At 39.1% G+C, this 20,818-nt stretch overlaps 1 protein-coding gene and 1 long non-coding RNA gene across 42 annotated transcripts in view; one reads left to right on the top strand and one right to left on the bottom strand.

Annotated features, from left to right (window-relative positions):
• The window catches only part of TTLL5 (tubulin tyrosine ligase like 5), a 270,361-nt gene that overhangs the window by 199,421 nt on the left and 50,122 nt on the right, over positions 1–20,818 (bottom strand). For 34 of the 40 annotated variants that reach the window (XR_012036922.1, XR_012036921.1, XR_012036942.1 and 31 more), the window contains 4 exons: positions 10,003–10,084; positions 8,372–8,433; positions 7,124–7,218; positions 4,656–4,697 (listed from right to left, as the gene is read on the bottom strand). Coding sequence is in view for 14 of the 40 variants with exons in the window: in XM_072839391.1 (XP_072695492.1) it covers positions 4,656–4,697; positions 7,124–7,218; positions 8,372–8,433; positions 10,003–10,084 (281 nt within the window). In the remaining 26 variants the exon portion in view is untranslated. The remainder of the gene's footprint in view (positions 1–4,655; positions 4,698–7,123; positions 7,219–8,371; positions 8,434–10,002; positions 10,085–20,818) is intronic. The other 6 variants (XR_012036927.1, XR_012036926.1, XR_012036934.1 and 3 more) reach the window with 3 other exon arrangements.
• The window catches only part of LOC140640279 (uncharacterized), a 37,875-nt gene that overhangs the window by 2,652 nt on the left and 14,405 nt on the right, over positions 1–20,818 (top strand). For both annotated transcript variants that reach the window (XR_012036950.1, XR_012036949.1), the window contains exon 2: positions 10,134–10,192. This is a non-coding gene — a long non-coding RNA (uncharacterized lncRNA). The remainder of the gene's footprint in view (positions 1–10,133; positions 10,193–20,818) is intronic.

The raw sequence follows: 20,818 nt of genomic DNA, 5'->3' as shown, positions 1-20,818 counted from the left end.
AGGAGGTGTTCCTGCCTGGGACCTTTGGGAGGTTTGCAAATGGAAGGGGCTGAGGAGTAACGGTGTTTGTTAGGTGAATGCTCTAGTTATGAACTCTCATAAGCTGATGGTTTTACTCTGTTACTGCCATAAATACCACCAGGCTGCAAAGAAAAAGGTCAATGCTACTCTAAGAGGGAAAAAAGGTGGAAAAGGTGGCTAGAAACTCCTTTTATCTCTTCACCTATTTATCTCAAGTTAAACTATTAAAAAGGCTGAGAGGACGAGAGATATGGAAAGTTGAAGTTACTGAAGTCTACGTATCTCAAATGCCTCTCTAAAACCCACCCAGGGCTCCTATGTCTTCGGGGAAGCTGCTGGAAAATATCAGACTAGAAAGTCAGAAGTGTTCTGCCAATCTCAGCTTTTCAATAAATTTGAGATTACAGAGAATTTTCTTTTTTTTTTTTAAGGGATTGAGATCCTTTTTTTTTTTTTTAATTTTTATTTATTTATGATAGGCACACAGTGAGAGAGAGAGAGGCCGAGACACAGGCAGAGGGAGAAGCAGGCTCCATGCACCAGGAGCCTGACGTGGGATTCGATCCCGGGTCTCCAGGATCATGCCCTGGGCCAAAGGCAGGTGCTAAACCGCTGCGCCACCCAGGGATCCCGAGAATTTTCTTTATCAGCATAATATCTGCTATACTGGTCTATAGAGACATGTCTACCCAGGTACAAAAGAGCATTACTGTCTCAGACCACTGGTTGAATCCTATCAACATTTGTTAATGAAATGAATTACTAAGAAATGTGGCCTGAATTATAGACACAAATGAGAGAAAAGGTGGAGAAAAGGGGCGGGGGGGGGGGGGGCGCGGGCAGAGAAAAGATAGCAAAGAAAAAAGAAAGGAGATAGAAATGCTTATGAGTGCCAAGAAGACATACCTGGAGATTAAAAGCAGAGTAAAAATAAATAAATAAAAAGGAATCAGACTGATTTGGAAGGCCATCAGGACTGCAAAAAACAGAACAAAACACTCCAAGTGCAAGCCATTCTGTGGTTTTGACCCTGTGCATATCAGCACTGCTACATTCTCTGGGCGGTGGGTAGAATGAATCCACATATTCCAGGGGACTGAATGAATGCACTAAGAAAATGAAGCTCTTCTGAATTTAGAGAGAACCAATGGCTCTGTTTAGAGAGGCTAGACAGCACAGGATTTTAACTACGAAGTGCATGGAGAGATGTTAAACTGCCCCATTACTGCCTAGGTCAGTATTCTGCTGTGCAATCAACATGCATCAAAGATGTAAGATTATCATTAGTAGAGCTTATGATTTAGAAATATACCCAGAGAAGAAACCTTCACACATCTAACCTTTATTGCTAGGGAAGAACTGACTGAGAATGTGAAATCATTGAGAGGAACAACCTGTCTCCGCTAAAAGTAGTGAAAAACAGATGTTGAATCAGAAAAATAATTCTCAGCCTAAAGAAAGCTACCAGGTACCAGCAACGAGAAGAAGTGAACAAAACACAGAATATGAAAAAGGCGAGGTATCATAAAGGATACCATAACTGAGGGAAAACAAGAATAAAACCTGTTTGACAGAGAACACATATGAGGAATAAAAATGTCCTAATGCAGTTTTACAGAGTTCTGTGTTAGAAACAAATGAACTAGAAATAGCTCAATTTGTATGTAACACATCTTGCCACCTAGAAAATAAAAGGTAAAATCAAGTTTAAAAAGGAAAATGATTAATGCCAACAAATGAAATAAAAGGAACAAAAAGAACCACGTAAGAATAAAATCTGGGTGGGAAGTAAACAAAAAGTGGCTAATAGAGAAGGTCCAAAGTAACTGATAACTGGAAGTATACTTTGAAATCAGAGGAGGAAAAAAAAAGGTAAGTAAGTAGACTTGTGTTACAGTTAAAAAAAGATATGCAACATCTGGAAATTTGGAATAAACAGAAGTCAGCAGGTCTGAAAGACATGCATCTTGTTATTAAGGGAACTGGCTTTAAAAACAAAACAAAACAACTTACCAAAATGACTTACAATTATGTTTGAAAAATCATGAAGAACTGAGGAGGTACCAGAGGATTAAAAAAAAAACAAATGAGGTACCAATCTTCAAAAATGTAAGAAGTGTGCTTCGGATGATTACCGCCTGGTAAGTCTAACTTGAATCCCTAGTAAAATAATGGAACAAATATTAAAATAAAAAAAAATCTAAATATTTAGAGTTTCATGGACTCATGAAGAATAAGTATGGAGACTGTTTTATTTATTTTAAAACAGGTTTTAAAATGTTTATTCTTAGGACAAAACTACTAAAAGGGGAGAATAGAGCAAATACACGGTCTTTGGGTTTTACAAAAGCATTTGTACAAATTTCATATAATTTTTATTCTAGATTATATTTCTAACTGGGGCTTACCATCATAACATAATGAATAAAAAGTACCACCAAGTAAAAAGAGTTAAAAGATGTAGGAGAAACAGCAGTGAAATCAAGTGAGAAGTGATTTTCAGAATGGGTATTGACTGAGTATTACTTAGAATCCTCACTGATGTCTGGAAGGATGGATAAATAAAAAGATAAAGTAATTTATTCGCATCTGTGGATGACAGCAAATGTGAAAAGAATGGCTATAGGTAAGAATATCAAGAAAACACCCAATACTAGCTTCAAATGGTCTGTAAAAGGAAAATCAACAGGACTCAAAAGTGTGAAGGGGACTATGTAACTATGTGTCCAGAACAATCCCAAATATTTTACCTATGCTTTATTGCTTCTTTTACACCATACCTCCATGTATCCTCATTTAACTGACGTGGGTAGGAAGCCTGGAAGACGGAAGGGAACTTGCCCAAAGTCTGACAGCTAGTTAGTGGCAGAGCAAATATGAACCTGGGGCTGACTCCAAAGTCCAAGTGCTTTCCACAAAACCATATAGTCTGCCTTGGAACACAGAAAAGTAATTTCTGAGTGGGAAATTTGAACCACTGAAGGGAAAGAAGAAATGTAGAAAGAGACAATGGATTAAAAAGTAATAATCAGACAACAAGCAAAGAACTGTGACTGCACAATCTGACAGTGACAGAAAAAAAGAAAACTTGACAAAGTACACGGCCAGAGAAGAGAACTTGTTTCGTTTTTCACTTAGCTCTGACTAAACTACCATGGAGCTGAGGATGCTTTATTAATGGAAAGACAGTGACAATGCAGAACGCTACAAAGAACAAGAAGAGTCGAAGAATTCAACATGTATAAAGTTGGCTGAATAAAGCTAGAAAGGCTTTGTGTCATATAAGTGGTGTTCAAATACACAACCAGGAGGGATAGGTCTTGCTTGGCCACAGGCTATTGCACCTACAGCAATTCAAGCAACAGAGCTGGATATAAGAGAATTAAAATGGGTGAAGGAAAATTAAGATTAGAATTACAAATCAAAGACACTTCTTCAAAATCAAATTCAGAAGACATGAATTAAGCATTTTTAAAGTTCCCCTTAAGTAAGATTAGATATCCCTAAAAGGTATTCAGAATGTAAGCTCTTTGAAATCAACAGCTTTGGGGCTTTTTTGTTGTTTTTTGTTTTGTTTTTTTGTTTGTTTGCCATGGAGAGCAGCTAGCACATTTAGGTGCTTGCTAACCATATAACACTAAACATTACAGAGTTTTTAATTCTACCAACTCAACACCAAAACTTGTATTATGGAACCACAATAACCAGTCACCAAACACTAGACAAGAACCATCAGTAAGCCTTTTCTTCGTTTTTTGGATTCATATGAACCATGTAAAGCACTTTGTCAAAAACAGTAGCTACAAGAGTTGCCATTCAAGCTCCCAAGCTGTCCAGAAACTGTATCAAGGGAGTACAAAGGCCAAAATAAATGTCCTGGAGCTTTTTGCCTAAGAACTAATAGTTGTAGGGGCACACTTCTGTATAAAACATCTATAGCCCTCATTTCAAAGCATCAAATAGCAGGAGCAGCACCCTCACTGCTATCTAATCACTTCAAAAGATGTTTAAAAGAAAACAAAGATCTTCATAGAAGAAAATGAGAGTTAATCTCAACACTAAGAAGGACAGTAGGAAGACATACTTTTCATTAGGAATTGGAGATAAAATATTTTGTCTTTATTTTTAAAGGTAGCATCTCAGACACTTATTATGGCAGAGGTCCCTAAGATTCATAAAACTGCAAATCACTGCATATAAAATATGTGCACAATCAAATGCAGCCCAATACTCAATGTGAAAACGTTCCCAATATGAAGCTACTGACAACAGTACGTTCCATTAGACATCTGAAGAAAAGAAATGGTGTCTGTGAACTATATTTCCTTCCTGGAATATTCTGGTCAAAGCAATAGATATGCCTCTAAACCCTGTTCATCATTTAAATCCAACCACCTCTTTCACAGCATGATCACTATCAGGAAAAGAGGATTTATAAATTCCTGCAGCCCCTACTCTCATAACCTATATCTGGAAAGACCTCTGTGCATTCATTTTCACTTAGTCTATGTTATTAAAGTTCAAAAAGCAGGTGCATCAAACACGGACTGTGAAAGAGCAAAGCTAAAAGGCTTTTCCATTTGGGGACTGAAAAGAAGAATCTGAACGACGTCTCCAAACAATCCATAACTTACCAGTTTGGCGTCTGAGGACTGAAACTGAGCAGACACTGGACGCTACAAAAGACAGAAAAATGGAATAAAGCCTTATCTTCTCCTAACATACTGAGGCTTTCCAACTCTCGTGCCTATGATCTCACCAAAGAAGATGATCTCCAAGCAGAAACTAAAGCAAGAGCCCTATTCTTTGTGCTTTTAAGACTAGAGCATTTATTATGTTTCACATCATTTTTTCCTATGGTATACCTATTCCAGTTTCAACTTCTGAGCAGGAGCACACAAACCTACTGCCACATCCTGAAGTTAGCTACTCCACTTGATGAATTTGTTCCACAGAATACACAGAACTAACCTAGAGTTTCTTTACCTTTTAAATAAAAGTGTCCTGTAGACCACTTATGGATGAAGTCATGCCACCTACCAGTTAGCAAAACAAATGGTGGACAGATTCTCTATGACTTGCAGAGTGGCCATTAAAAGCTGAGAGGGGGATCCCTGGGTGGCGCAGCGGTTTGGCGCCTGCCTTTGGCCCAGGGCGCGATCCTGGAGACCCGGGACCGAATCCCACATCGGGCTCCCTGTGCATGGAGCCTGCTTCTCCCTCTGCCTGTGTCTCTGCCTCTCTCTCTCTCTCTCTGTGACTATCATAAATAAATAAAAATAAATAAATAAATAAAAGCTGAGAGGAAGGCTAAGAAAAGGGGTCAATTCATTCAAGATTGACGTACAGCTACCTGTAGAAACTCTGTGAAAGCTGCACAGAAACATTCACAATCCTTTACACACAATCCTGTGGCTCCTACCATAGGAAACAATCTGCAAAGGATTGTGATTTCCTATATTCAGTTTTACTTGTACACCTCGGGTAATCCTCTTTTTCTTATTCAAAATTAAAAAAAAAAAAAAAACCTTTTGACCTATGATGATGTACTGATCAAGAACAATCCTGTCGCCTGGCTTTCCTTCCAATCCAAGATATTAATACCCCTTAAAATCCAGTATACCCTGTACCATGTTGCAGCCATAATACTAACAGGGGACAATCCTAGATCAGGTGGTCACAGACCAGCAGCCCCACAGACTGCCTCTAGCTCAAAGACATGTTATGTTTGGTCTACAAAGTATTGTTTCTTTAATTGGACCAGTTGGTGATATTTTAAAATAAGATTTCTGATTTCTCTTGACAGTAGGAAGGTCTGAGAACACGTGGTCTACACTCATGCATGGCAATGATCAGTTAGAGCACATCAGCAAAGCAGCTGCCCCTTTTTATATGGAGCACAGGTTCCCACCTGGCACAGCCACATCTCTCTTAGCTGTACCATACCCAGCCCTCTTACTCATTTATATTATCTGCCTGCAGCCTCTATAGGCATTTGAGCTTGCAGACCCTTTCCTGTTCTGAGGAAAGGTTAGAAGTATAACTGCATAAGTAAGGGTGATGAGCTTGGCAAACAGAAATAGCACTACTTGAAATGAGACCAGCAAGCAAAAAGAAAAAAGGAAAATGAGTGGAGGCAGGAGGAGGACAAGTGGAGGAGGAATAAATGGAGGGTACAAGAAAGGGAAAGGGGAGGGAGGGTGGGGAAGGAGCAGCTATTTTTGCCTTCAAAGAGCTTACGGTCTAGCAGAGGAGCACAGAAAACTGAAAAGCAACAAATCAATGACTGTCAAAACCGTGCACTAGAGAACAAGTAAATGATATTGAAATAAAAAATAAAGGTCATGACAGAGTGGGATGGATTTAATAAGAATAATCTCCAAACTTCTGAGCAGGCAAGGTCATCAATCCAGGTGGGAAGAGAGGAGGAAGGTGGACCTTTGAGATAAGAAGAAACATTAAAGGCAAAGAACACAAGTCGCAACTAGCCAGGTCTAGAGAGGCAGGGACAGATTTGATGATGGAATAAGCAGGCAGAACAAGGAGTCGATTGGTCTAACTGGAACACAAATGCAGAAGACACAAAGAGCAGTGCAGCATTTGATCAACTGACGTTTCAGACACATATAGGGTTCTGCAGGCATTTATCTCATTGAACCTCAATTAACACCTCATGGTCACTGAGCACTTGCAAAGAAGATAACTATTTCAATGGATCTTCTTTACAAAGCTGGTCTGAAGAACCAAAAGAATGTGGCAGAGTAATGACTAGGAATTTGGAGGCTCCCTCTCTGTGCCTTATTTATGAGCATAACAATTTGAGGAAAAAAGCAGATGATTCTTGAAAAAGAAAAAAGGACAGATAGTGAAAAAAGAAGGCGAAAGAAAAGACAAACAAAAAGCAGAAAGTTGGTCAAAAAGCACTGAAAGCATATGCTATTAGCTAGAGCTGAATATAACTGCCTCCTGCCTAGAATGATCCCCAAACTCTCCTGCTCTAAGTGATGTCATATCCATAGTGCTTCAGCTCACTCACTTACTCACTCAGCTACCACTTTTCTAATAAGCCTCCCTTGGGCTCCCTGCTGCTCAATTTGCTTACCTGAGGTTTCTGGAAAGGGTTTCTCCTGGAAGACTCAAAGGTGGGATAAATTGGCCGGGTTGATGCCCTCTGGACAGGATCCTGGCACACAAATCCTGAATGGGGAATGGCAAACATTAAAACCTGCCATTTTCTAAGAAATTAGCAGGTTTAGCTGTATCTTTTCTTTAGATATACAAACTCAGTTTTACAGTCATAAATATCACAGAAATCCATCCTCACAAGGATTAGGCATGGCTGTCTCAGACACACACTCCACTTGAACTTCAAACCACCAAAACTGGACAGCATAAGAATGGAAAATACACAGATAAATCAAGTTTCCTTTTTGGGGAGTTGATTCTGATTGAAAAAGAGATGCAGATTTTTGGTGAACCTCAGGGTAAAAGTGCAAACCACCCTTTAAAAATACACAGCTGTTTATAAAAAAACAAATTATTTTAAAGTGGCCTCTCTGCAGGTAACTGGAAAATACTGTTGTTTTTACTGGGAGAATACAAAGACAAATGAGGGGTCCTATCCTAAGATCTACTTCTGGAACAGTTGAAGGCAGTCTCCTGGCACCGTTCAAAGGGGGCTTCTTAGGTTAACAATAGTTTAAGAAATTAGGTGTGGGCTTACTTCACTTACTTCCTAAAAAGAAACAGACTCCCATCTAGGGAGGCCAGTGTAGCTAAGTTTTACAGCATTTGCTGGTACACCAAGTACTGACTCATTTCAAATATATTTTGTCATGCCTTTTTAGAGTACTTAGAAAACGACAACAAACCCTCAATATACCCACCTCACTGCACATCTCCATTTCAAAGTTTTGGTTTAGCTACTCAAAAAGGGATTTCTTCCTTGGGTCACCTTCAGTTATAACTACTACAGGAGAGACCATGTTGACACCAGCAGAGATCGCCCAGCGGAAACATAGCCAGTTTCCTTTGTAACAAAGCTTCTTCAGCCAGTTGTACTCTCCCCAGCTCAGAGAAAAAAAGAGACTTTCTCCAGACCTTTGCTCTTCCTCAGCTCATAATTCCTGTGCCCCAGGAATTAGGTCTCAGCTCTAGTTGTGGTTCAGCCTCAGGACAGGATGGAGCCAGGGGGAGTAGAAACATATAAACACTTGCCTGAAAATTAATTTTTTAGTACAAAACATTCAGCATGGCTTAGGAACTGCCAGTTGGCAACACCTAGAGAGCCTGACAAAATGGATGCTCTGGTTAAGTTTTATGTGAGTCTTCAGAAAACACTACTACTCACCTACAACAGTGAACATATCTGAAATCATACTGGCTTTAATCTTTAGGTCCAGAGGTGCATCACTAATAGAACAAAGAAAGAAAGGCCAATCGATGATGTTATAGATTAGCAGAACAGCTGCCCTTAATGGGCCTCAATATAGCAGAGCTTCCAAATGTCAAGGAGAAGCAACACATAAAGCACATCAAATCCATGGAAAAAGAAAAAGAAAATCTGGGCAAAAATACTAGAAATAAAAGCCCACTGTTAAACCCATCCTCTGTAGGGCAGTCCCAGCACCAAAGATGATCCCATGACATGCAATCTTCTTATTCCAGAAGGTCTTGTGCAATTCAAACTGTGCACAAGTCAAGAATACTGCTTCATTATCATTGTGGATTTTAGAGGTTTAGACTTTTAATATGCTCTTTTATGAGTGTGTCCATCATTCAAATTACTTTTTTACTGCTACAATTGTCAAATCACATTCACACACAAGAGAAGAAACTCTGGTCATCTTTGTACTTTTTTTTAAGGCTACATTTTCTGTTCTAAATCAATCTTCTTAAGCTTTTAGGCTTGGAAATGAGGGCAAAATAAAAAAATACAAGTTATACCAAAATATCACCAGATGATGCAAAAGGAGCCACATGGATACAGAAATATGAACTGAAAGTTGGAAGCCTCCCTGTGGCAATGCTGCCATGTTGGCTTTGGTGTTGAGGTGTTCCTCCACGAACCAGATTATTCTGGCTGCTGAACCAACACATCATTCTGGGGATCTCTAACTTTGTATGATGCACCTGCCTGGGCAATCTACAAAGAACTGACTTAACAAAAGAGTAGCCCAACATCTGAAGCATCTCTGATATCCAGCTCTATACCTTACTATGGGGGTTAAGCCAAACTCCCACCCCACAAAGTAGTGAATCAGTCTTTTATTTGATAACTTGGCATTTTGCCAACATTTTTCATCTTTAAAAATGCAGCTGCTGGGTGGTCTCTAGCATAAATCTCCAGGATTCTCTAGCTGTTTAGAGAAGTATATGGGTAATAGAAACTCTGGCTACAGCTGCAGATATAAGCACAGTCTTCTCTGGTATTGAAAAATAGGTTTCTTTCCCTCTAAACAGATAGGTTAAAAAAAACTTTTTTAAGATTGTTTGAAGTTTTTAAACTCTAATCTTAGATGGATACCAGAACATGGAAAGGGTAAAAGGACCAAATATTATATATACTACCCTAGGCCCACCTCTATACCTTTACAGTATATGTGGATTTGAGTCTGTATAAACCTTTAGTAATAAAGGAAATATAACACTTTATGTATTTCTTTAGCCTTAGTAGAACATCTACAAAGTTAGGAGAGAAAGAGAACTAGAAATAAAAATGAACACAAGAAGTGTCCCTTAGAAGCTCAAGAAAACAGTTATCATAGATCACAAATTGACTAGAAAGATAGGGATTCATGGTTGTCATCTAGACTTTAATCACATGTCACAAATCCCTCAAATTTGGAAATTCTAGTCATTTCTATCTAATAACTAGGGTAAAAAAAAAATAATGCCAAGTGAAATGTCTATTTAAAAAAGTGTTTTACTGCTACTCATTGAAAGTTTGTCCTTTTCTAGTTGATAGGACAGACTACTTACCAAGCCAAAGAAGGGGAGAGATTTACTTCCAACAACCATGGCTTCAGAGTAGAATCTATGAGCACATCAAAGCCATAGAGTTCTAGAAATACAACATAACACAATACACAAGATCATTTTCTATGTTACAGCTGAACAAAAATCTGGAAGACTGAATCCAATCAACTCCCACCAGAGGCCTAAAAGTTTGGTGAGTATAAGTAATGAGTGGAAGTAGTAGCAGAGAACCTTTCAAGTTCAAGAGAAATTAATCAATCTCTAGAAATAACAACAATGTTTTAAAATTCCACTGTTTTTATCATCCATTCTATTGACATTCCTGAGTTCTATACAGAAAGTGACCTGACCTCTAAGGTTATATGCTTATGGAAAAAAAGAAAAAGGTTAGGAATGGGAATCAGCATACACCATATTCTGAAAACAGAAAAATCTACTGAAGGAATTTCCCTGGGGTCCTTCTATTGCATTTTCTTAAGATCTTGCTTTTGCAGCCTAGGTCAAGAATATATCGAAGAATAAATTATATTTATTCTTCTTCTTTCCTATGGTTTCAATTTCCCTTTGAAGACAGATAATAAAATACAATGGCCCAATATAGAAAAAAGAGAAGGGTGGGAGCCCGTGGTAGACACGACAAGCCATCCTGCACCACTAATATCATTGAAAAAGGGGGGGGGTGATTACATACATACATAAAAAGAAAAAGAAAAAGAAAAAGAAAAAGAAAAACAAAAAGAAAAAGAAAAAGAAAAAGAAAAAGAAAAAGAAAAAGAAAAAGAAAAAGAAAAAGAAAAAGGGAGGGAGCCAGAGACCAAATTTTCATGGTTTCTGGATTCTTTACTGATTCTCTTCCCTAACACCTCAACTGTCTAGAGAGCAAAGTAAGAACCATGGGCAAGCTTTTCTCCAAGGATGCAGGAATAACAGGACACTAACTTTGGAACCTCAGCTGACAACCTTTACTCTTATTATTGATGAGACCCTCTCCACTGTCTTCTTTGGTCTACACAGATCAAATACACCTGACTTTCAGAAGTCCCACTCATTCTCAAACTTCCCACTCTGCATCTCTCAAACTCTCTACATCTTCTTTCCACGAGAAAAGATGGGCTTCCTTACACTTCAACCAGAGATTACAGGTCACAGCTCACACCTACAGAACACAACCAGGTGTCTTCCAGAAGCTCATTTTAAAATAAATGTCATTACTTCAAGAAGGATTCTTCCCTTTCTCAATCCTCTCAAAAACACAGAAAAATAAATGCAAGTTTCTAAAAAGATGCCAAAGACTGTCTTTTGAACAGAAAATCTGATAAGGGACCAAGAATCCTAGAAGAGGAATCCAGAAACCTGGATCTTTCTCAAGACTCTACTATTTATTCACTGTGGAACTTAGGGAAGTCGTTTCTCTCTTACATTTCTTTAGCATCCTTTCATTTCCTTTGTCCTATTAATCACCATCTGTCAATACCTCTGCTCAGTAACACTATATCCAAAATTCCTATTTATGCAACACTGATTAGACGATCATATTCAAATCCTTCGCTCAAGAAAAGTTGTCATGAATAAATCTGCTTCCATGGTACTTATCTAGGATTCAATTTATTTGCAAAAATAATCACAAACCGACAGAGAGTCTGAGATGGGATTTACCTTCATGTCACTACACAAAAATCACTTATTAGCTGTACTTTAAAATTTAAAGAAAAAGAAAGCTCCTTCACGATCTCTTTTAGGTAACAAATTCATAACTTTTATGGCCAGTACATTCTTCTGAATATTTTACCTAATCTTCAATCATCCCACAGAATATTCCCCTTTTAATCTGAAGGGAAAAAAAAAGAACTTTTGTGACATAGAACTATATATGGCATTTAAAAAGAAACACTTCATTGCAAAATCTACAAGTCCATGTTAACATTACACAAGCAAGAGCAGAGGATTCAACTGTCTCATAAAATGATAATATTATAAATAACAATAGTATGAGATACAGGGTAAGAATACCTGATGCACATATTGACCAGATTTGCAGAATCAACTACAAATGAAGACAAACTGAAATCAGAATGACAACTAATGAGATCCATTATTTAAACACCTTGCATTAAACAGTGAACACATTTACTTAACTGTTTCCCAAATTAAGAGGCAAATTCCAAGAATCTTAGTTGAAAGGCTGAGAACTAACATTCTGGGAAGAAAAGAAAATCCAAAGAGAGAAACACCCTTTACAGTGCCAAATAAATTTTTACTCAGGTGAATGAAATACATCTCAAAATCAGTTTGGGATCTAACCACACCTGTACATGCACAAGGCTTAGATCTACTACTATTTAAAAATGGAGTAAGTTTGTGATACAAAGCCCAGCTCACCTAAGAGGCTGGAGCTGGAGGGAGAATGGGGAGGCAACAGTAAATGGTATGAAAAAATAGCATTTGTGTCAGGTTTATCTCTTAAAATAATCAACTTGGCTTAAGAAAAATAATTTGCATCCTTTGCAGGCTACAAAAGTCCTCTTTTAATTTATGACTGGTCTTTTCCATGAACACTAAAGATTTTAAAAGGTAAGAAGTGGGTTGTACTGAGAATATTAAGATTCACCTTTAATATTGCATGTTTTGGCAGCAGTGTCTAGAATTTCAAAAATTCAGTATCCAGGATGAGATACATCAGTGTTCCTGTCATTAAAGGGTACAGGCAAGCTAGGTTTTTCCCGTTCTTTGTTGGTCTGTGTTGTCCTCATCGTGATAGAAGAGCAAGTATTTCCAAAGGACTGTTGCTACCACTTTGTTCAACAAGGTGTTTCCTTAGGAAAAGTTTCTTTCTTGAGATGTATTTCTTTCAGCCTCCAGCCAAATCAAAATGAACATGAAAATTATGCTAGTGACTATTAAGGAGAAGCCTGACTCTACCTCTACTTTACATTAGTGCCCTTATCTCCCTAGTTCTTGAATGCAGCTTCCTGAAAAAGCAATCTACACTTAAATGCCTTAACCTTCTGAATGTCTATTCATTCCCCAACCTGGAAGAATTTACTTCTGGTCCCATTCTCAAAGTCAGTGACTGTTCTATGATCTCCAAAGACCACCTTACTGCCAAGCCCAAACATCTGAAACTGTTGACCACCCCTTACTTATTGGAACTTTCTTCTCCCTTGGTTCCAGGACACTGTTCTCTTCTGATTCTCCTCCTCCTTTCAATCCTTCTCTTCTGCCCAGCTATTCACTGGTAGGTTTGCTCAGGGTGGCATCCTCAGGGCTCTTTCCTTCTCAATTCTACTTCTCTTCTTGGGTGATCTCATGTATTCTCAAGGCTGCAATTAATATTATGATGATGACATTCAAATCTCTATCTTTAGTCAAGTTGTCTCCTGGACACCAAATCCATAACTCCACATGCCTTCTAGACAACTTCACTAGGATATCCCATGAGTACTCAACACTCAACAAAACATAAGTTGTTATCTTTCCCCCAAACCTGTTTGGCTTCCCATTATTCTTCATCTTGGAAAATAATAACCCCATCTGCCAGTCTTCAAAGCTAGAAACACTCTCTTCATTACCTCCCAAATACTGCACATTACCACAACTCTATTTCTCTTTAATGCAGTCTTCTATATTCCCTTTTGAGATATAATTTATATATAATGAAAGGGAAAAAGCTAAGTGTAAAACAGGATGAGGCTTGATAATTGGATACATCCATGTAATACACACTCGTATCAACCCACAGAAAACATTTCCATTACCCCCAGAAAGATCCCTTGTGCCTCTTCCTGGTAAATACCCTTCTTCCCCTCATCACACCTCCAGACAATCACTATTCTTATTTTTTTCACCATAGATTCATTTTGTCCATCCTAGAATGTCATATAAATGGGAGCATACAGTATATACTCTAGAGTCTGGCTTCTTTCATTTAGCATTTTTGAGGTTCATCCACCTATCACTATTTTTTTGTTTGTTTGTTTTAAAACAAGTTTATTAAGATAATGAAATTATTGTATAATTTACATACAACAAAATTCACCCTTTTAAATTGTAGTTAGATGAGTTTGGCCAAATGTATATACTTGTTTAACCATCTCAATTAAGATATAGAATAATTCTATCACAGACACTTGCCAAGACCCTTTAGAGTCAATTCTCACTCCCCATCCCACCAGCAACCATTGATCTGATTTCTGCCTTTTACAGAAAATCAAGTAAATGAAATCATACAGCATTAGCCTTTGAGAGTGGCTTCTTTCACTTCGCATTGTGCTTTTGAGATTTATCTATGATACTGTGTTTCAATAATGAAGTTCAATCCTTGTATTGCTGTATAGTATTCCACTTTATGGATATACCATAACTTGTTCATCCATTCAACAGTTCATGGACATCTGGGTTGCTACCAATTTTTGGTGATTATGAATAAAGCTGCTATAAACCTTCACATACAGTTATTTGTGGGAACATATATTACTTTTCTTGGGTAAATACCTACAAGTGGAATTGCTAGATCACGTGGTTGTCTATTTTATCGCTGCATACTTCTTCCCTCCCCATTCCTTTCCATAGGACTAGTCTCTCCCCACCCACTGCAGTCCATTCTCCACATGGTCATCAGAATTTCTAAGACATAAATAGTCAGATAGAGACAGGCTGTGTGAACAGGCCCAACAACAGATACCTGATGTAGGGTTGGCTCCTGCAGGACTTAAATTAGTCACTTCTAGTCATGTTGTATAGTATTTCTTTATTGTAACTCTGTCCTACCAAGCTTTGGGTCAAATTATGATAAAAATGAATGAAAATAATCTTACTGCTCTCTTGCTCAAATAAAGCTCCAGTGGCTGTCTGTTATCTATAGGATTAAATTTAAACATGTCAATCCTCTATAATCATGCCGCAATCTGCTTATATCATCTCATCTCCTGCCACTCCATCCTATCAGGTTCTGTGTATCTAGTCACACTGAGCTTCTCATTTCAAAAAATGCCATATTCTGTCTGTACCCTGTGCTGTGCACATCATATTCCCTCTGTCAGAAATGGCTCTCCCCAGCTTCCCCTAGGCATAGCTGGTAGCTCCTGTGTATTCCAAGAGTACCTGAGTCACTCTACACTACTACCTGTACTGTCACTTTTCATTTCATATCTGCTCCTCCCCACCACTTGAGGGGAGGGCCATGTCTCTCTTTTTTTTTATTTTTAAGATTTATTTATTTATTCAGAGAGAGAGAGAGGCAGAGACACAGGCAGAGGGAGAAGCAGGCTCCATGCAGGAAGCCCTACGCGGGACTCGATCCAGGTCTCCAGGATCAACACCCTAGGCCGCAGGGCAGTGCTAAACCGCTGCACCACCAGGGCTGCCCCCAGGTCTCTTTCATCATCACCCTGCAAGCAGCCTGCACCATAAAAAGCCCATAGGAAGCAATCAAGAAACACTAAAGAGGGATCCCTGGGTGGCGCAGCGGTTTAGCGCCTGCCTTTGGCCCAGGGCGCGATCCTAGAGACCTGGGATCGAATCCCACATCGGGCTCCTGGTGCATGGAGCCTGCTTCTCACCTCTGCCTGTGTCTCTGCCTCTCTCTCTCTCTCTCTGTCTCTGTGTGACTATCATAAATAAATAAAAATTAAAAAAAGAAAAAAAAAAGAAACACTAAAGAAAGAAAAAGGAAAGAGAAGAAAAAAAAGAAAAAAATTAAGTGAAAAATACCATATAATTTTTATAAAAGACAAAGTAATTTATGGCTACTCTCCCAAAATAACCCTGAGACAAGACTTGGAATATTCATAATAAAGCTAGCAACCATAAAGATAATAAAAGACATTTTTATTAAGGTTATTACATATTGGGGCACCTGGGTGGCTCAGTCGGTTAAGCATCTGCCTTCAGCTCAGGTCATGATCTCAGGGACCTGGGATGGAGCCCCAGGTTGGGCTCCCTGCTCAACAAAGAGTCTGCTTCTTCCTCTCCCTCTACCCCTCCCCTCCACTACTGTTTTCTCTTTCTCTCGCTCTCAAATAAATTTAAAAAAAATTTTTTTTTTTGCATATTAAGATACATTAAGAAAAAACTTGCTAAGAGGTGGCCTAGGAAGGGAGGGGAAAAAGATTTGATAGGGAAAATGATAACACATCCAAGGTCTAACAAATTACTAAACATATCATACCACTAATTGTAGAATCAATCCACTAACCATACCCAGAAACAAAGCCCCAGCTGCAGCTGTAATCCTGAGGCACTGGAAAGTGCTGACATTAGCCAGTCTGCACTGTCAGTCAAATGCTATTGTATAAAGGAAATTCTTTTTACCTTGGCTTTGGATTTGAGTTGAAAACCTAAGGAGGAAGTCTTTATTTGGGGTCCAGAAGGAGAAGATAGAAAAAAGCAGATCAAGATCCCACAGGAAAATGAACTAAATAAAAGAAAAAGCCCAGAGCCAATTTGTTAACTAGTCCAATAAATCAATATGGTATCTGGCTACCACATGTAAAGGTAGATTTGAAAGGAGTATCTAGGACTTGGTACTGTTGATTAGAGCCAAAAGAGTGCCTTTTTCAGGCCTGATCTGCTAAAGAGAATGATACCATTTTTCCTGAGATCTAGTTACAGGAGAGCAGGAGGAGAATCCAGGATATGGAGCATACCAAAAGTGTTCAGACTCATCAGAATTTGTCTTTATGTGAGTGGAGAAAGAGCTACAGAGACCTGGTTCCCAAACTTGGCTTTGCCATTTGTTAACTGCATGACCTAGGACAAATTATTTAACCTTTCCAAATCCTTTCTTCTAGCTATAAAATATGGGTAATAAATACCAACAAAACTCTTAAGAGGGCTAAAAGGAATAACCAATTAAAAGCACTTGACAAACAGTAGGTATTTCTTCCCAAGCCCCTTCTACAGTAAACTTCCCTTCCCACCTGAATAAGAGCATAGGATAAAGCAGAAAGGAGACTCTCTCGAAAAGTGAACTGTTTAAAAAAAGAAGGAACAAAGCGAACTGCTTGTTGACTTTCATTATGATTTTGTCAGTGGTGGTCAAGTAGTTTACATAGTTGGGGAATGTATGCTGCCCACTTTCGTTCCTTCAACAAGTATTTATGGACACCCACCCTTTGCAGATGTCAGCTTACCCTATGAAATGGTCTAGAACAAGAGCAATGGAAGGCCAAACTAGCATTCATTCACCAAAGAGAGGTGTACTGAGCATGGATTGTCCTGAGCAAAGACATCACTGCTTTGACCTACACAAAGCCAGCCTCTGTGGCATGACAGCTGGCTCAGAAGATCCCAGGCTGGAGAGCACCAGGATCATAGCCTGTTATTTCAGCCATCTTCACACACATAGATAAAACTGCTGTCAACAGCAGTATCTGTAAGGGACAGCTAACATCCTGTTGCTTTTGGCTATTTTTCCTCAACTGGTCAAAAAAGCCATTCTCAATGCCAGTTATGTAACAGTGCCAATGTCCCAAGCATACTTAAAGGGCTGCTGTTTACACATATATTTCACATGGTACCATATTTTTACAGTCTTGAAGGTAGTAAAAATTAGACTGCCGGAAATCTATTTTTATTGGGAGAGACATTAAAAACCCTATAAATCAAAAGTGCAATGCTCAAGATGACCAGACTGCCAATCACCTTGTGGGCCCCTGCCCTCTAGGCCAGGTGTCCTTCATGTGGGCTCTTCCACTGTTAAGCTCTGGAACCTCAGGAAGGGTCTTAGTTTCTCAGGCCTCAAGTCTTTATATGGACTAATTCTTCTCTGGGGTCCTTTCCAGATTTATAAATCTATGAGAAGGCATTACATGGCTAAGTTTCAGATGGTCTGTGAAGATTTCTAAGTCTACATTTAAATGCCAATAATACAGTGCAGGTCTATGTATGTATCATCCCATGTAAAATTCCAGCTTGAGAAGAACAACATTTATAATGACACCTTGCGCATAGCAGGGACTAAAAATAAGTTAAATGCATAGATAAACAAATGAATGGGAATACTGGAAGTATCAAAAAGCATAATTGGGGACTTCAGGTGGTAGAATGGGAAAGAAATCATAAAGACAGAAACATCTAAATAGTAATGGGATGCTCCTAGCCAACATCCATAATGTGTAAGGGTGAAACTACAACCAAAAGAATATAGTGAACCTCATCACTAAACTACTGACTTCCACCATAAGCACCAATGCTCTGTGCAAGCCAAATTCTTCTGGGAAGCTCTTGATTCCTGTTTGCTCTAAAACAAATAAGAAACAAAGAAAGAGAGAAAGAAAGAAAAAACAAACTCAGTTTATTCCTTGTAACTAAACCCCAGGGGAAGTTAGCAGGAGTCAGTGGGAGCCAGAGAGACTCACACAAATAGACACACGTATACAAAATCGTATCTGAGGGGGGGAAGGTTAACGAAGTACACAAAATCCCAGGGCTGACAGGAAGTGAATGAGAACCACAAAAGCCAAGAAGACAGTCAACAACTTAAAAAACTCCAGATGCACTCACTTTATTAAAACTGAAGAAAAGCAGGGAGGGGGAAAGGGGACCTGTGGATGATGAAATAGACTTAGGGATATTTCACTGAGTCAGAGAAAGTCACTGCTTATTTCATGTCAGAATCTCTACTGCCGTTAAGTTCCAGAAATTCTCAAGCTTCCAAAAGGCAATCAGGTAATAAAACAAATAGAAAAGGAAACCTTCAGTACAGCTTATGATTATTTCTACAACAAAGATTTTTACGCCAAGAAATTTACTCTCGTATAAGAGCCAAGTAGATGTGGAAAAGAAACTTTAGTTTTTTAATCTAGTAAGATTTCTGAAGTTGAAGAGATGATCTATGCACTCCTTCCTCAAACACTTTACAGTAATGCTAAGAGCTCTAGGCCCTTACCAAACCAGACCTATCGAGAAGCCTACTACCAGGCCACCAAAAGGCAATTAAAGCAAGTACCAACAAATTCATTCACCAAACATTTCTTAAACATCCTCTAAGAACAAAAACAATGCTACTGAGCACAAGAGCAGCAGAAACTAGGGAAACACTAGTATTGTCTGCAAGATTCTAGTCCAATGGGGGGAGGCCAGACATATAAATGGGTACCAGATGACAATCAGGTACCACTGCAGATTATAAGTGGAAAACTGGGGGCTGAGAGGGCTCTCTATGACTAGAATACTTAGGAAAAAAACCACCAAAGAACTGATACTTGACTTCATCTTGAAAAGATGTTGGTAATCTATTAAGTAAAGCAACATGAGAAAAATGTCAGACGCAGGATAAAGCAAGTGCAGAGGGAGAGGGAGAGGGAAGGATCTGGCAGGTCCAGGGAGATGGTGAAAGGTTTGGTTTGCCAAAAAGAGGATGAGGGGGAAGGGGAGACACAGTGGCTGCTGAGAATTGAGAAGATAAGTTCAGAGACTACTGGGGAAGTACATGTGTAAAGAAAACATCACAATATGGTGGGAGAAGAGCATAATGGAACAAGTACGAACAACATGAGAAAGGAGACACAACAGGGTACTTTGTTAAGAGTTCCTAGGAAAGGTAATGTCAAGCTGATTTTCAGAATATGAACAGAGTGCGCCAGGCAGACAGGACAGCAGAATTTATACTGAGGCACAAAGGCATGGAGTGCTCAATGGTATAGTTGGATTATAAGCTATAAGAGGAAATTCCAGACATTTCTAGAAAATAGGGTCAGGTCCTTAGAAGTCTTGAAGTCCTACCAAGTTTCTACTTACTAGTTAAGCCTAAGGAGCCATGTAAGGGTTTCACAAGACATGAACATATCTGCATTTAGAAAAAATGTCACAATCTCTTCCTTTATAACATCAGGTCCTGGTTTATCTATACTCTTCTATTCAGAGTCTCAACACCCACTTTGTTTAGTGCCCCTCAAGTATAGACTGTTATGATAATCCATGAAAGAGACCAAGAATTATTAATTCTAGCTATAAAAATAACAAAGATATAATTTCTATTGAGTACAAATTACAGATCAGACATTGGGCCAAGTGCTCTGCACTCATTTGATCGTCATGGTGCCCTTCATTACTGCCATTTTAAAGTTGAGGAAACAGGATTGGAGGAACTTGATGAAAATGAGAAAACTAGTAAGGGGTGCAAAAGGCTTTTAAACTAACTCCATCAGGCTCTAAAGCCCATGTTCTTTATTTTATTCTTACCCTGCCTCCCGAGCAAGCCATGCCTCTCATGTCCTTACTTACTGTATTACTTGAACTATCCCCCCAGCAATGACCCTACTGTGTTTTACTAACAAAGCCTAACACCTGTTGAAAGCCTAGTGAATACAGATACTGACATTGGCAATCACTACAGAGCCCACATCCACACAGAAATCACACATGCGCAGGAGCCCGCAGTGCCAGTCACAGCTAGTGGCTCAGCAGGCAACAGGCTTCCTGATCCAAGAGCTCTAAACTGTTTCTCACTCCTTCTCTGTGCAGTTGGGGAGTTATGGGTGGGAGAAAAGGGGAGGGAAGGTGGAAGAGGAGGAGAAGAAGGGGTGGGGGGAAGAAACCCACTAGAAAAAAGACTAAAACAAAAAGGAGGAGTCATTGGAAACTGGGAGAAAGCACATACTGGTACCAGCCAGAGCTTCTTGGAATAGTTCCCAGTCTGGCTGCCAAAGAGCTCTGGAATATATTTGTTAGAGCTGGATTCCTGTACAGTCCATTGCAGGCTTTTTCTGATTGCACTCTGACAAAGAGACCCATACTTTAGTTCCAATCCCTGCTTCCCACACAGAAAGCTAGTGAGTCCTCAGGGGACCTCCAAGTAAGCTCACCACTGGCCTCTTAG

The sequence above is a fragment of the Canis lupus genome, chromosome 9, assembly GCF_048164855.1.
Source record: "Canis lupus baileyi chromosome 9, mCanLup2.hap1, whole genome shotgun sequence".
NCBI lineage: Eukaryota > Metazoa > Chordata > Mammalia > Carnivora > Canidae > Canis > Canis lupus.
This window is presented reverse-complemented; position numbering and strand designations above follow the sequence as displayed.